Consider the following 16709-nt stretch of genomic DNA (forward strand, 5'->3'; position numbering starts at 1 on the left):
TACCTTAGGTCGAAAAGTATGGGGCCTTTGGAACAATGGGCCCTAGTTAGTCTCTTGCCCAGTCTTTGGGACGATCCTGAATATTAGTAGAGTGAAGAAAGTTTACAATAGTGAGGGGCAGAGATTTATATTTTAAAGGTGGTGGAGGTGGGAAAAAAATGTAATTTGTCAATGACTCAATGCTTTTAAAATGACAAAATAAATATAAGAAACCAATGAAGCCTATCAGTAATAACCTTTTCTCGACATTTTTTTCCTTTTGGAATAACCTTGACAAATATTACAAAAAAATAGACCATCTTTTAGGTTTACTCTATAAGAATAAGTTATTGATGCTTGAATATTTAGGCACTAGTTAATCCTACTAATGTAACTAATTATTACCTAAGAGAGTGTACCTTGTTGAAAATAGTATAGCACAATAGACAATTATCGAGCACAGGGAACGAAATGATTAGCTAATTTTTTTCTACTACTAACTAAATTATAGGAAAATGGATTTTCTCTAGTTTTGAAAGACTAGAAACTTAATTAACTAAACTAAGTAACTATCAACTATTAAGGCAAATATTAAAACTAAAAGCAAGAAACATAAAAGACGATTTAAACAAAGGTAATTAAGAGACTTTCGTCTAGCTTCGATTTACTTGTTATTATGGTTGATTTATGGAAGTGCAATGTATTAATGTTTCATTGGTTACCGATTCTTAAGATGACCATGTTAATATTCACTAACGTAATCCTTTAGCAAGCAAACTCATTCATACGGTGATCAGACGGATAAACTAACAACTTTACAAGTGTTTTGTTCAAGTTAAAATAGGCTTATAATAGATTGATCAAATTGGTTTATTGATTCAATTCAATATATGATTGGTCATCATATATTAGCTCCTACATTTATTTACCCACTTTTCTATTTAACTATAGGTTTTGGTCAAAACACTAGTCCTACAATTTTTGCAATTCACAAATATCATAAGATTCAAGTTTAGTTAAGAAAGATGGTCATGCAATCTAGATCAAACTCAACAATAAACAGAAAAATTAGTTCTCATAAACATAGAAGGTTCTTTAATAAGCTAATGCAACAAATAACTAATAAAACTTAATCCTAACCATAAATCAAGCCATAGAAAATCAAGCAAACCTACACTAAACTAAAGTCATAAGGTTTTAGCCCATGATTTCAACAATCAAACTCATAAAAATGAAATTCATTGTAATAAACATGATTAAACTAAGTAGAAAATCGTAATAAAGGGTTGTATTCCCTTAATGCTCTCAATTCCCAAGCTATGATCGACTTCTTCACTTCTAAGCTTCAAAACAGATACTTGGCCTTAGAAAATCGACAGTAGCTTCTAGCAAAAGTTACAAATTCAGAGGAGAATGACGTCTATTTATAATTTCCCGAAAATAGATCACCATGACATGGTAAGTCAACCATGTTGTGGCCTTCGTGGTTATCCCGTATCCAACAAGTCTTCTAGATCCATCAGGAGAGTCCAAAACACCACGTCATGGGAATGACACCACGACGTGGAGAGTATATTTTTCTTCATTTAAAGACTTGATTCAAATTCCTAGCTTCCAGCTTCCAGACTCCTACTTCCTTTTTGATCCGAGTATGTCTTTTACCCCTACAACACAATACATAACTATTTAAGTGCCTTTTGTTCTATAAATGGCATATAAGTAACTAGAAATATTAAGATATGATGTAAAATTATATGTATAGATATGCACATATCAGTTATAAATTTAGACCATATGGAATACCCAAATGGAGTGTTAATCTATTGTAAAATTATAGTTTTACCCCTATTTTGGTTTTTTGTTGTGTTGTTCTTTTGAGATAATCGATGGTAAGTTCTGTATTTTTTATTAATATTTGTTTGAAATTAAAATGTTCTCTATAAAAAGTACAACTTTGAATGAGTTACCAATATCTCATGACATTCATGTTTAGTGTCCTCTTATAGAAAAGTTGTAATGGAATTAAGTCAAATAACTACTAAATGTTGACATACGAATTATTTAATGAAGTATGTATGAAGTACTCCCTTGAAACATTTTATCAGTTATAAATTTAGACCATATGAAATACCCAAATGGAGTGTTAATCTATTGTAAAATTATAGTTTTACCCATATTCTTTTTGTTGTGTTGTTCTTTTGAGATCATTGATGATAACTTTTTTTTTATTTTTTATTAATATTTGTTTGAAATTAAAATGTTATGTACAAAAAGTACAACTTTGAATGAGTTACCAATATCTCATGACATTCATGTTTGGTGTCCTTTTATAGCAAAGTTGAAATGGAATTAAGTAAAATAACTGCTAAATGTTGACATACAAACTATTTAATGAAGTATGTATGAAGTACTCCCTTTTAGCATGTTAATGTACAAAAAAATAATAATACAATTGATTACTACAAAAAAACATCATTAAATTTCAAATGTGTTATGTCAAAAAGCATCATTAAATTTCAAGTGTGTTATGTTGTCTATATGTTGTGGTGGTGAGTTGCCATAAATTTAGCATAGGTGGGGTGGATATAGCGAATGAAATAGGGGAAGGAGTGGGAGAATGAATTAGAAATGTGAATTGTTTGTATGTTATCCACTAACATGTTCAATTTATCACTATGATCAAAAAACACAATGCATATGTTGGTGTTAGTATGCCAACCACTCTACAATCAACTTCTATTTATTTTCCAAGTTTCTCACTTCATATAGGTTCTTAATGCATAATCTTCTTCTTTAACTCTTCAATTTTATTGATATGATTTGGTAGCAATTCTCCTAAAGACCTGATATATTGAAGGTAGTACTGGGAGGAGAAAGAATTCGCTGAGGGAAGGGATATAACAAACAAACTACAAAACAAAAAAATTGCATATTGTTCTTTTAAAAATAGCACATGGACAATTAGATTTAACAATTTATCGACTAAAACTACAACAAACTAAGACTAAAATCATAAATTTATATATATATATATATATATATATATATATATATATATATATATATATATATAAAATTTAAACTAAATATGATAATTTGAGTATATTACATGACTAAATTTAGTGAAAATTGAAATGATTTATTCCTTTAGATTGAGTTTAACTGGTTTCCTTTTGATTGAGATTCTCCTTTGGATCCTCCAACATCCAATCAACTAGCTAGAACACGTAGATCAAAGACTACTAATATATGTAATCTGTAAACCCTCTTTATTCGTTGTTTTGTTGCAATGGATAGGTTGATCTGGATCCGCTTTACGTTTATGATTTATTTGCACTTCCGTTGTATGTTCCTTTATGGCTTCTTTGTTTCTGCATAATCCAACACTACTATCCTCATCCTTTTTACTTCTTATCATATAAAAACTCGGTCCAAATTCAGCATCATCAAACCAAACAAAATTCACCACTCTCCAAACTAATTCTTTTTCTCCCATTCGTAAAAACTCACATCTGTCTATTTCGTTTTTCTCGATGATAACTTAATCTCTTGGTCAGTTAAACAACATGCCAATCTTTCTTGTGTAAATGTCGAAGCTGAGTACCAAGGTGACGCTAATGTCGTTGTCGAGGCATGTTGGCTCAGAAACCTACTTCTCTAACTCTATCCCCCCCCCCCCCCCCCCCCCCACACACACACACATTAAAGATACTCTTGTTTATTGTGAAAATGTTTCTACACTTACCTTTATGGCAACCCTGTTTAACATCAACGCACGAAACCTATTGATATGGACATCCACTTTGTTCGTGAAAATGTCTCTATCCATCACATTCAGGACTTTCACATCCCTTCTGTCTACCAATATGCAAACATCTTCACTAAAGGATTGCCTCGTCAGCTATTCTTCAGCTTCAGATGTAGTTTTAATGTCTCCCTCGTCGCACTCCAAATGTGGAGGCCTATTAGCAATATTTGTGTTTATTATATAAATAAATATATATTTACCATAAAAGCTATTCTTTCCGTTCTATTATGTATTCAAATTTCAAAGACAATTTTGCCGATCCCTAATTATAAAAAAAGCTTTTAAAATAATATAAGATATTATATAGACAATATTACAAAAAATAGTCATTAATAAACACTCATGACAATATTTACAACTTTAAATATATTTGCACTCGATCCAAAGAACAATGGGTATATACCATTATTGCAGTATTGTCCTAATTCTATAGTTTACTCTAAAATTATAGTAGTTGGCACAATTATTAATTCTTGCTAGGTTAGCGAACGCGAACCACACACAAATAAACCAAAATGCATATTAAAATTGAAAATTGAAAAACGAAAAATTAACCCAAAAAAATTGAAAATTGAAAAATGAAAAATTAACCCAAAACAAAGGAAGAAAAGAATCAACATAATACTAGTAAACGAAATAGCAAAATACCAAATTGCTAATAAAAAAACGTAGCAATCCAGATAGCATGCAATCGGTAAATCGTCTAAGAGGCCAAAAAGAAGTCGAAAGGCACTTGCTACTTTAAACATCCAAAACTCCCCAAGATTGATTGCAATAATAGTTCATCATAAGCATTAGCTGAATTTTAAATTCTCCCCAAAACTAATTGAGAGAAACATAAAAGGGGCCTTTTCCATTAGATAAGAAAAAAAAGACAATAATTATTACAAAATTAGTACATAAAGTTATATCATTAGTGCATTAATCAACAAGAACTTATAGTGGATATCTAGTGATAAGAACAAGATGGCAACTCTATAATTGATTGAAATATGCCAAAACATGATGTGAAGGGGTCATTATATTATATAGCTTCGATCCAATCTCATATCATTAATCTATGGTTATTTACTAAAAAGACCTTATCATGATCCATCACTTTTATCAATTTTTTTCAAAACCAAATTGTTTTAAACAACGTCCATTGTTTCATCCCATATAGACCATAGCTAAATTTTAACCATTTGACAAAATATACTTTTAATTATTTTCTTAAATTGGTAAATATAGAAGCAAATTAGCAATTCTTACATAAATTTTCAGTAGTCGAATATTCATATTCTGTATAAACATATTGAAACATAGGTTTATAATATGCATATACAGATATAAAATTCGACACGAAAATATATCGTAGCCGCCATTTTACTTCTTTTGGTCCTCGATTTTTTTTTTCAGAGAAAAAATTATCAAATTCATAACATGTAACTTTATTATTGTTATGAATTTTTTAAGTTCTTCTTTCGAAAATAACAAGTGAGAAATCAAGATTAATTAGTCTTTTTATTAGTAAATAACCATTTTGATTAAATCAATTATTTTGCTCTATCTTGAATGATATCAAATCCCATCTCAGTTGGATCTGTTGCTTGGACTTCATAGTGGATGCCATCCAACACTCTTCTTAATCCATCTTTTGATGTTGCGTATAACATTTTTTCCCTTATTCTTGAAGCACTTGGAGCCCTAAAAGAAACATAAAAATTGTACTTTATAATGAAATATTTACATTAAATATATGTATATTTTGCAAGTTATATATTTAATGATTATTTTCATATTTTCACCACAATAAATGTAATTCTAAGAATTCATACACGAAATAAGAATAACTTTTTTGGTCTATATAGAACAAATAAAGTGACACTTTATTACAACATTTTTCAAAGTAGATTTTCCAATAAAGATTACCTTTTTGCAATTTATAGATCTCATTTCCATTCGTGTTTTCTAAGAAAAGAATTGTAATTTGTAAGCATTACTACCAAATTGGTATAAATATATTTTAGGAAAAAAGCTATTTTTTGTATAGAAGGTAATTGAAAACATATATTTTTATTTACAAGTTTTTCTTTCGTAATATCAAAGCTAGCTAGAGATGGAGTTGTAAAATTGTTTTATACTTTAATAAAAAATTAAAAAATTAATAAAAGAAGAATACGATTCTCACACCTTTTACTTTTTTTTTCCTAGTGGAATCTTCTTTTCACATATGGAAGAAATCTAAAGCTTAATTTTTAAAATTTTGTGGGATTGATCTCATAATATGATGACACTAAGAATATAATTGTCAGATGTATTTACTTAATGTGGGTAATAAAGTAAAATTTAAATTTATATGTATTAAATGAACACATTTATAGCTATTATCAATATTATTATTATAATAAATAGATTTAAGGAAAATAAAATGTGTATTGTATTCCATCATTTATATCACCAACATTATGGTAGCATTACTTTTGTTACTCTATTAAAAAATAATTGCGTTTAGTTTTTTTTTTGGACTAATAAAATTATTATAAAAAAAATAAGAGGGGAGATTAGAGAAAGGGGACAAACCATGCAATGAAGAAGATCTTGCTCTTATGGCAATTGTCAACGGTGACAAAATCAAAATCGAAGACGGCGTAACGGCAGTCGTCGCCGGGAAGAGAAGCTTCAAGATCGGAATAGCCTTCTCCGGCGCCACCAACCTTATCAACTGTAACCAATTTCGATTTCTCATCGATCTTAAACACTATGTATCGATGAACTTTCTTCCATTTCATCTCCATAAACGAGCTCTTACATTCATCCGTCACCCACATTCCCGTTGTCGCCTGTAATTCATACACATAATAATCAGTTCATCGTTAATTTCAATTCAACCTCACACAACTAACAGATAATTTCACGATCTAGGTATACAAAATTGACCATGCAATTTCATGAAATTTCAGATCAAACAATCAAGAAATCAAAAAAGTTCTAATCGAACTGAATATATGAGAGAGAAGAATTCGAAGATGGAAACCGATCATGAGCTTCGCAAACGAGTTACGCATCCAAATTAAAAAGAGTTTAAGGCAGAATCAAAAGTAGAAAATGTTAAATTAATAGGGGGGATAATGAATACCATCTTGAAAGCCATAGCCATGGTGGATGAATCTTCTTGTGAGGTTTTTGAGGTAGTGGAAGAGAGAAGTGTGTGAAAAAAAGTTGATTTTGGGAGAAGATGGAATATGGCGGGTGTTCAACTGTTCGTTTATGGGGATTATTATATACATGTACTATCATTAAAGTGCCCCTGATATTAAAGTAAATTACAGTTTATGCCACGCTAGGTAATAACACTGATGAGCAAATGCTCAATTTGACATGAGCGTTTTTAAATAATATATAATGTTACAATTTCAATGAGATACATAAAAACAAAAGTGTTAAAAGTTTATATATAATAGAGGAAATATGTTAATTTTATGGTACATAGATGTTATATGTTCGAAAACTTTATTATCAAACATGTTTTGCACAAATCTTAAGCAAAAGTCACTAAATATACAAGTTTTAAAACATGTTTTCATATATGAAGCAATTATATCGTTTATAATTTTGGTGATGGTTATCTTCTACCTTATCTTATGCATGTCAAGTTATTAAGTCATTGTGATGTCAAATAGATGATTTGACCTTTTTCCATTCAAATTCCGTGTGATTTCACGATCGTCTCATTATGACTTGGTGAGACGAATTATGGTTCTTGTTAATAATTTTAAGTTTATATATATATATATATATATATATATATATATATATATATATATATATATATATATATATATATATATATATATATATATATATATATATATAGGTTCAAATGTTTTCAGTATCTATTGTGTACATGTATGATTGATTCTGGACCAATCATTTTAGTTATTTTAAGAAAGTAATTAATACATATTAAATGCTAAAGATGTAATTAATATCAATTATATGTTCAACATTTAATATACATTAATTAATTTCATAAAATAACTAAAATGATTGGTCAGAATCAATTATATATGTACACAATAGATAGTGAAAACAAAATAACTTAACCTTTTATATATATATATATATATATATATATATATATATATATATATATATATATATATATATATATATATATATTATATGATTGGTCCATCGATTTTTCCAAGTATCTCATTTGTGTTTCGTTTAACCAAAAATTACCAAGAAAGGAGTGGCTATATAACAAAATAATTACATTTTCAATATTTATGATTTATCAAGAAATAACCATTCATTTGATGGATATAGTTTAATTAGATATGTATAGCTCGATCTACTTGTTATAAGAATACTGCAAAATGTTTTTTCTGACAAAACCATTAAATCTAAGATGTTTTAGGTTTCTTGAATGGACACCCTTTGTGAATATCGTCAAAGTGCCAATTATTCGGAGATATGTTGAAATTTGTGTTATATATTCGATCATATTTCCTCCTTCTTCTATCATCTTCTTTAGAGCCGGTCCATTTATTTTAAAAGCCTTATATATGGAAATTAAGAGGATGTTTGATATTGCTTTTAAAATGACTTTTGGATTTTTAACTTTTTTTAAAAATAAAAAATGTCCAAAAGATGTTTGGTAAGTATAAAAGTTGTTTTTAAAACAACTTTTTACCAAGAACAAAAAAGTGGTTTTTCAAAAGTCATGAAATCATGTTTTTTGTGATTTTCTGCTTTTGCCACTTAAAAGTTTTAAAAGTTTAACCAAACACATTTTAAGACTGGGCCGCTAAAATTTTGGATTGACAACGGATAGTAACAAATTAAGTTATTTTGGGCCCTCTGACGCATGTCTGTGTGATCGCACACCCCACATGTGCCCACGGCCGACAATGTCTCTTTAATACTTTTTTTACCATCTTTCAAGGTGGTTATTACCTTGTTCTTTCAATTGAAAATGAAGTCGGAAAACAAGACTATTAAAATTGTTTTTAGTAATGGAGATGCATGTGAAAACATTAATAGTGGTTCAAAATATATGAAGTTGGAACGTTTTGTCAAATGTAAAAAATTACAAGCTCTCAAACGCTCTATGTCGAACACACCCAATATGTGGTTATTGAGAGTATATGTAGTTAGAATTGTTAAATCATTTGTTAGATGCGTCATTACGTATAACCATTTTCGAGTTGGTCAATTTTACAACATGAAGGTTCCCTTTGGTTGATCATCAGATTCGGCCATGTTTCAAATATCCCCATGTTGATAATGGAGGATTTTTAACCAAGCTTGTAGTGCTTTAAAAAATTAATTACAGAGTAAGGGTAGTTTAAAACTAAACTACAAATTAATGGTAGTTTTTTATCTAAACATAAAAACAAAATCCCTATTTTCCTAATTCGCTTATTCATGTAATAATTCTTTACTCGTATGCCTTTAACGTTCCTCCAACGTTCTTCGGTCGATCCTCCCTGCACTGCTATCTCCATCTCCAGTATCCTCTAACATTAGCGAAACCTCCATTAACGCTTCTTCCATTGCCATAATATCCTACAATATCGAGTTCAATTTATGAGCCAGTTTTTTTTGTTGAATTTTCTTATTTAAACTTTGAAATTTTGTTTTACATATTAATTTGGTTGTTTCTGTTGGTGCAACACCAAAATTAGTTTTTTTTGTGTTGAATCATCATTATATACTTCTCATTGCATAATTTCAATTTCATAATTTTTTAGTTGAGTACATGAATATGATTTCTCAGTACATTTGTCTTTTTTAAGGTTGCGCAATCAATCAATATAATGTGTTTTATATTAATGTATTATGTCAATTAAAATTATAATTTTTTTTGTTTATTTATAAATTTTTCTCGATATGGTACCGAAATTTGTTACATTGTGATGCTATTGGGACAGAAAAATTTATGACGGAGAAGAAGATACAACTTACAACAAGTCCCCAATTAAAGTTATCAAAATTCAAAGTGGATTACAATTCAATGGCCTAATCAACAAAATCCATATTACAACATTGATTGATAAGCAACCATACCATATAAAAGTAATTTGCAGATATCCATCAGTTGTTGGAAAGGTAATGAACTATATTCATCTCGCAACTAAGGATGATAATAACATTGAGATCATGTTTAATGTGCCTAGTCTTCATCATGAACTAAGCAACATTTCTATACTTAGAGGTTGAAGTCAATACTAATAAAAAGCAAACTCATATAACACCCATGTATTAAAACTCATTTTATAAATCAATTTCAAAAAAATATTTATATTGTTTTTTGTTGATTTTTATTTTTAATTGTGCGTAGAACTCATGATTCGAATTCGATAGAAGAAGAAATAAGCAACACCTTATTACCTACGAATCATACTATTGTTATTCCACACATGATTCAACACGAGGACTTCAATTTAATACAATTTCTCAATTTGCGGTTGTGGACAATGCAGTGGACAGTGGATTTCACACGGACAATGAAGGAGATGAAAGTGGAGATGAAAGGTGAAACCAACAATGGAGATGTAACTATAGGGTAACATCCTTAAAATTTCATAAATTTCAACTATTTCAACCAACCAAAAATCATAATTGTTTACATGGTAATTTTCAAAAGATGTTTAATATCAGAGTTTTTCCTAAAATCACAAGACACAACACGAGGATGTGTACAATCAAGCATTTACCTTCCCACAATCATCTGAGGTACCTGAAACATAACCCAAAACTGTAAGCCTAAAGCTTAATGAGATTCTCACAAAGTACCAACACAAAAAATAACACATATACAATAACAACATACTTTGGGTCCAATCAAACTTCGGGTTGGAATACCCCAGGCCCCTCAACCATCAGGTTGGAATGCCAACATACTACGGGTCCAATCAATCATCGGGTTGGAATACCCCAGGCCCCTCAACCATCGGGTTAGAATGCCAACATACTATTGGTCTAATCATCCTCGAGATGGAATACCCTAGGCACTCAACCATCGGGTTGGAATACCCCAACCTCTTGGCTTACATACAAAGCAGTGAAGCCTCAGCCACTAACCAAACATGTGCACATATAATAGATAATCATATAACAGTTTACAGTCAGTCAAACAGATCTATAGACCACTAAGCATGGAAACATCATATCTACCAGGATACCGATCTAACATATCACAACAGCACAATGGCATGCATAACAGAATATCAATCTAATGGGCCGTCATTGGTGCCTTCGACCCGCAAGAACAGTAAGGAAAAAGTCACCTCATAAGCTGAACAGAACTGATAAGGCCTGACTCCGAGTCTCAGCTCTATACTCAATACCTACATCCACCAAGTGACCAATTCCATCAAAATCCCAAAATACCCAAAAATACCCTCAAAAGTCAAAGATGGTCAAACTCAAAGTCAACCGTTTAAAGTCCATAAACCCACTGAGTCAACCCAGCCGAGTCAACCCAACCGAGTTAACTCAACATGGGCTGACCCATGCGAATACGCAGGGCATACTCCCGAGGTACGCTCAGCGTACATAAGGCTTTTCAGAGAACCACCATTGGGGTGGATGACCGGGTAAACAAGGCGTACACCAGGCTATGCGGGGCGTACCCTCGCAGATCCAACTTATTCATTAAGTGCTTAATGGCTTTAGCACTTAAGATCATACTTCAGATCCAAGGTCCAAAGGCATACTAGGGGCATAAAGTTTCTAGAGGCATACTAGGGTCATAAAGTTCTCAACTTTATGACTTTTCACATCCAAAAAGTCCTTAATGCTAGGTCTTACTCCATTAAGACCTTCTACAAGAAACAAGGAGCCAAACTAGCTAAAGGTACCTCATTTTATGGCTTAGGACCCTTCCCAGGGTCTGAAAGGACATCCCAAATTGTCCAAAACCAAACATGCAGAACAATGGGACTTTCGGGACAAGAAGAACAACTTATAGCTACCAAAATGAGATCTGAGCAAACAAAGCATCATGGTGAATACTTTTTACCTTCTAGAGCTTTCCAAGAAGGTAACGATCCAAGATCCACAAGCTTGCTTCAACTTCTAAGCTCCTTCATGCAACGCCTTCTTCCTTAAGCACACCAAGAACACACTTTTAGCTTAAAAACACTCTTAAAGGACTAGGGTTTGCCAAAAACGACTCAAGGGATTTGGAGGATGAAAAGGTGGGGATAAATGATCCATAAAGATGCTTAAATATCCACAAATCCTAAAATTTAGGGTTTCCTTCGTACATGAGTACGCCCAACCTATATATGTGTATGCCCAACGTACTAGGGAGCGCCCTAGTACGCTTAGCATACACCTCCTGCCCCAAAATTAGAATCTTGCCACTAGGGATTCCAATTGCTACTTCCTTTCAATCCAAGGACCAAAATGACATAATTTAAAGCCAAGGGATGGATTTGAAAATACCTGAAAACCAGGGTGTTACATATAGATGGAGCATTGAGGTACCTTCAAATTTTACTAGTTTAGAAGGAATGGATGTAGTTAATGTTGATAATTGGGTATTGTCACATTCTGAAAGTAAACATGATTTAGCTCAAGAGTTAGGAGAAAATTATTTTAAGAATAAAGATGAACTTATTAGAGCTATCAAACTCTACACTAATAGAAAGCTTCGACGTTCAACAATTTGGAAGTGGTCGTACAACCCAAAACCATAAAGTTTTACAAAATAGTTTTCAAGACATTTCCAACATCAGAGTTTTCCCAAAATCATATATCATAACAAGACGATGTGTATGGTCATGCCTTTTCCTTCCCACAGTCATCCAAAGTACTTGAAACATAACCCAAAACTATAAGCCATTGCTTAGTAAGTCCCCCCAAAGTACAACCACATAACCAAATAACATATAAAAAATTAACAACATCCAATGGGTCCGCAGCTAAAAGACTGGATTACCCCTGAGCCTACAACTTAAGTCTGGCTTGCCCCCGGGCTCATAGCTTACGTCTTGCTTGCTCCTTGACCAGTTCAGTCATTAGATTAAACAACAATCAAGCCCTCAGTACGAGTTTGGCATACTGACCGGTCCTCAGCTCGTATCTGGAATGCTTATGAGCCCACAGTATGGGTTTGACATGCCCTACCCGACCCTTAACTCATATCTGGAATGCTCCAGGGTTTGTTGGCTACCACACGGAGCAGTACGACCTCAACCTACCACAATAAGTCAACATATAACAAATAATATCATATACAGATAATCATGCAGATAGAATCACAGTTAGTCCTACAGATCTACCAACATAGCATATCAAGAAGTAGCATAAACATGCATATCTATTCCATACTTAGCATATCAATCAATATTAGGATATCAAATCAATGGGCCGACCTTCGTGCCTTTGACCTGCAAATACAATGAGGAAAACTCACTGTGTAACTAGACAAAAACTTATGAGGACTCAACTCTAAGTCTCAACTCGAACTGCTTCCTAATCCAGCCAAATGACCAATCTCAATTAGAATCTCAAATACTCAAAATGACCTTAAGGTCAAAATCGGTCAAACTTGGTTAAAGTCAAAGTCAACTGGTCAAACCAACTAAGTCAACTGAGTCAACCCAACCGAATTGACCAACTACGAGTACGCGGGGCGTACTCCGAAGGTACGCTGGGCGTAGTCCATCCTCACATGTTGACCACCATTGGGGTGATTGACCTTGTACGTAGGGCGTATTCCGAGTACGCGGAGCATACTCTTACTAACTTCAAAACTCATTAAGAGCTTAATGGATTAAGTACTTACGCCTATATTTCAGATCCAAGGCTGAAATACACTCTAGACTCATAAAGTTTTTAATTTTATGAGTTTACATGCCCATTAAGTGCTTATCTCAACTTCTTAATCAATTAAGACATTCTACAAGATGTATGGAGCAAAACCAACCATTTGAAACCCATTTTTATGATACAAGACCCTCCAAGGGTCTGATAGGACAACTTAATGGGTCAAGAACATGATTTGTTCATGAAACACCACATTTGGGACAAAAAGAACCTACAACTAACCCAAAAGAAGATCTACAAGAAACTACACCAAGTTCAGAACCTGATACCTCAAAATGGTGCCAAAAGTTGGTGTGATCTTGGATCTAGAAAGCTTCACTCCTTTAAGGTGATCTTCTCTACCTTCCTTCTTCTTCAAAAGCACCAAAGAGCACACACGCTTAGAAATGGATCCTCAAGAGGATATTAGGGTTACAAACATGCATGAGAGGGTGGAGGCTGATAAGATGAAGGAAATGAGGTAATAAGAGTGCTTAAATACCAGCCAAACCCTAAAAATTAGGTTTTCCTTATCTGTTAAGTATGCCTAGCATACACTGATGTATGCCCAACATACTAGGGTGCACCCTAGTATGCTCAGCGTACACCATGTACCCATGGTGTACTCCGAAGGCCCAAGAATTACAACAATGCCATTAAGGCGCTTTCACATATATTTCTTGAACTTTAGGACCAATTGCAACATAAATGAATTAAAGGGGTTTAATTTAGGAGTGCCTTAACATTGGGATGTTACAATTCTCTCCCACTTGGTTTAGAATTTGTCCTCAAAGTTTTCTGTGAAGAATAACTCAAGATAATGCTCCCGCATCTCAGCCTCCGGCTCCTAGGTCCACCCGGAAGCCATCTGATGTTGCCACTATACCTTTACCAAAGGTATCTTCTTGTTGCGCAGAACTTTCATCTTTCTCTCCAAAATAGCCACCGACCTCCCAACATAGTTCAGACGCTCATCGACCTGAATATCATCCAAGGAAATCACTGCCTCCCCCATCCAATACGCACTTTCGCAACTGCGAAACATGGAATGCGTTGTGAATTTGACTGAGCTCCTCAGGTAGATCAAAATTGTAAGCAACCTCTCCAACCCTGTAAATCACTCGAAAAGCACCAATATATCGGGGACAAAACTTCCTCCTATTCCTGAAGCAAATCAAACCTTTCCAAGGTGAGACCTTCAGTAATACCATATCACCGACCATAAACTACAACTAGGATTGGCGCCGAGCGGCAAAGCTTTTCTGCTGACTCTGAGCGGTCTGCAATCTTTACGTGATATGTTGAATAAGCTCCATAGTCTGAAGGACCACTTCAGTCCTTCCCATAATCCTGTGACCAACCTCCCCCCAACAAATCGGGGTATGGTATCTCCTGATGGGTTTTAGTATACTACAACATCCTATGGTGCACATACAACCCTACATGCTTTTGATCTATGTTTTCTCTAATTATATATGCAATATTGTTTCCAAATCATTAAGCCTATAACTAGCATGGAAATGACATAATCATCAGTTCCGAGAGACCTTGAAAGAGCTACGATTGTTGATCAGTTCCTGAAGTCATACTTACAGTTATAGTTATTAGACTTATCCGAGTGGGAGACTGTTGGATAAGGTGTATAAGTCCATAACTATATTTGGTATGTACTTGACCCGACCCGACATGGTCCATTTGGGTTGCATGGCATCATTCATTTGGATAAACTAAAATGAGAGAAATAACACTTATGGTTTATGAATATATTATAATTTCTAATATATTAATAATATTATTTAATTAGTATTGATCAAGAATTAATCTAGAATTAATTAAGTGATCAAAAGATGACTAATTAAATATATGGGTTGATTATGTAAATCATCCATAACTTGTATAGTGGGCTAATGCTCCATCGATTATCAATTTGGGCTAAAACCCATAGGATGCTCTATGGATGCTCCATGGGAGTTACAAACCCATGGGTCATGGAAATGAAGAGTCATGTCACATTAGGGTTTACATGGTGTAACCCTAGATGTGACACACTATATAAAGAACATAATATTATCCAAAGTCGGCTACATGAAGTTAGAAGAGGGCTAGGCCGATTTTGAAGTGTTAAGCACTTGGTGTTGTGTGAAACATTTGAGGCATCACACTTGGCATGCTAGGCTCTCAAGGTTTTCAAGGAATCAAATCATTTACAAGGTATGTAATTCTAGCCATCTTTTATGTTAAAAAGTTCCCCATGTATGCTAGATAGGATTATGAACCTTGGAAATCATATTTTGCATGTATTTTAGACAAACATAGATCCAAGGTTTTCTAGGGTTGCATATACACTTAGGAGTGTTAGAATGCTCATAACCCATCAAGGGCCAGCAATAATTTGGACAAAGATCTCTATACATCTTTTTCGCCCAGGATGAATGGATAATCTCGATTTGTGCACCTCCTCCATCAGAACCTGACACACACCACCCCAATACGGAACCCACACTATCCAATGGAGAGTGAATAACTCTCAATTATTATAAACAAAGGAAGCCACCTGAACCACTATACACTCACGCTTCTGGTTCTCTTCCTTCATAGCCTTGATCTGAGCATCCTGAATCTGCTCCAAAAGTGAAGTTATTACGGTCATCCTCCAACAAATACCTCTAATCAGAGCCGTGACCGACTTGTGGCTAAGAGCATCGGCCACCATATTAGCTTTCCCTGGATGGTAAAGGATCTCAAAATCATAATCCTTCACCACATCCTACCACTGGCACAGGATTTGTGCTTGGATGAAGAAGGGTCACATGGTTACTAAGGCACTGGTACTTAAGCTTGTTTTGTTTGTTTTTGTTATTACACGTGTCATGATCGCATCTAGGATAGTGGGTTTGGTTTGAGCCCAAGTAGTCATGAAGAATCGATTCTGAGAAATGCAGATCTATGTAAGTGACTTGAGTGATTCTGAGTATCTTGTTCTATGCAATAACCAATTTTAGTCTTAATATTTAAGAAGAAAATGATCAAGGTGATCGGATTGCAGCCTTCGTTAAGGCTAAGTAGCCAGTGGGTATATCTGATAACTTTTATGATGCGGTTGTGAGCCAACCTGCAA

The 16709-nt window shown here is 33.4% G+C and overlaps 1 protein-coding gene across 1 annotated transcript; it reads right to left on the bottom strand.

Moving 5' to 3' along the window:
- Positions 1-4613: 4613 nt before the first annotated feature.
- LOC111877938 (actin-depolymerizing factor 5) lies at positions 4614-7063 on the bottom strand. Its single transcript, XM_023874443.2, has 3 exons — positions 6906-7063; positions 6350-6609; positions 4614-5473 (listed from the first exon to the last, which is right to left on the bottom strand). The coding sequence occupies exons 1-3, from the start codon at positions 6924-6926 to the stop codon at positions 5323-5325; spliced, it is 432 nt and encodes a 143-aa protein (XP_023730211.1). The 5' UTR covers positions 6927-7063; the 3' UTR covers positions 4614-5322.
- Between the last annotated feature and the right edge of the window lie 9646 nt (positions 7064-16709).

The sequence above is a fragment of the Lactuca sativa genome, chromosome 4 (genome assembly GCF_002870075.4).
Source record: "Lactuca sativa cultivar Salinas chromosome 4, Lsat_Salinas_v11, whole genome shotgun sequence".
Classification (NCBI taxonomy): domain Eukaryota; kingdom Viridiplantae; phylum Streptophyta; class Magnoliopsida; order Asterales; family Asteraceae; genus Lactuca; species Lactuca sativa.

Bases quoted from the DNA above. Each gene is read 5' to 3' on its own strand.
- LOC111877938 (XM_023874443.2), bottom strand. From the start codon at position 6,926: ATGGCTATGGCTTTCAAGATG. The intron at 6,610-6,905 runs GTATTCATTATC...TATGAATTACAG, and splicing joins TGGCTATGGCTTTCAAGATG to GCGACAACGGGAATGTGGGT. The intron at 5,474-6,349 runs GTTTGTCCCCTT...TGTTTCTTTTAG, and splicing joins AAGATCTTCTTCATTGCATG to GGCTCCAAGTGCTTCAAGAA.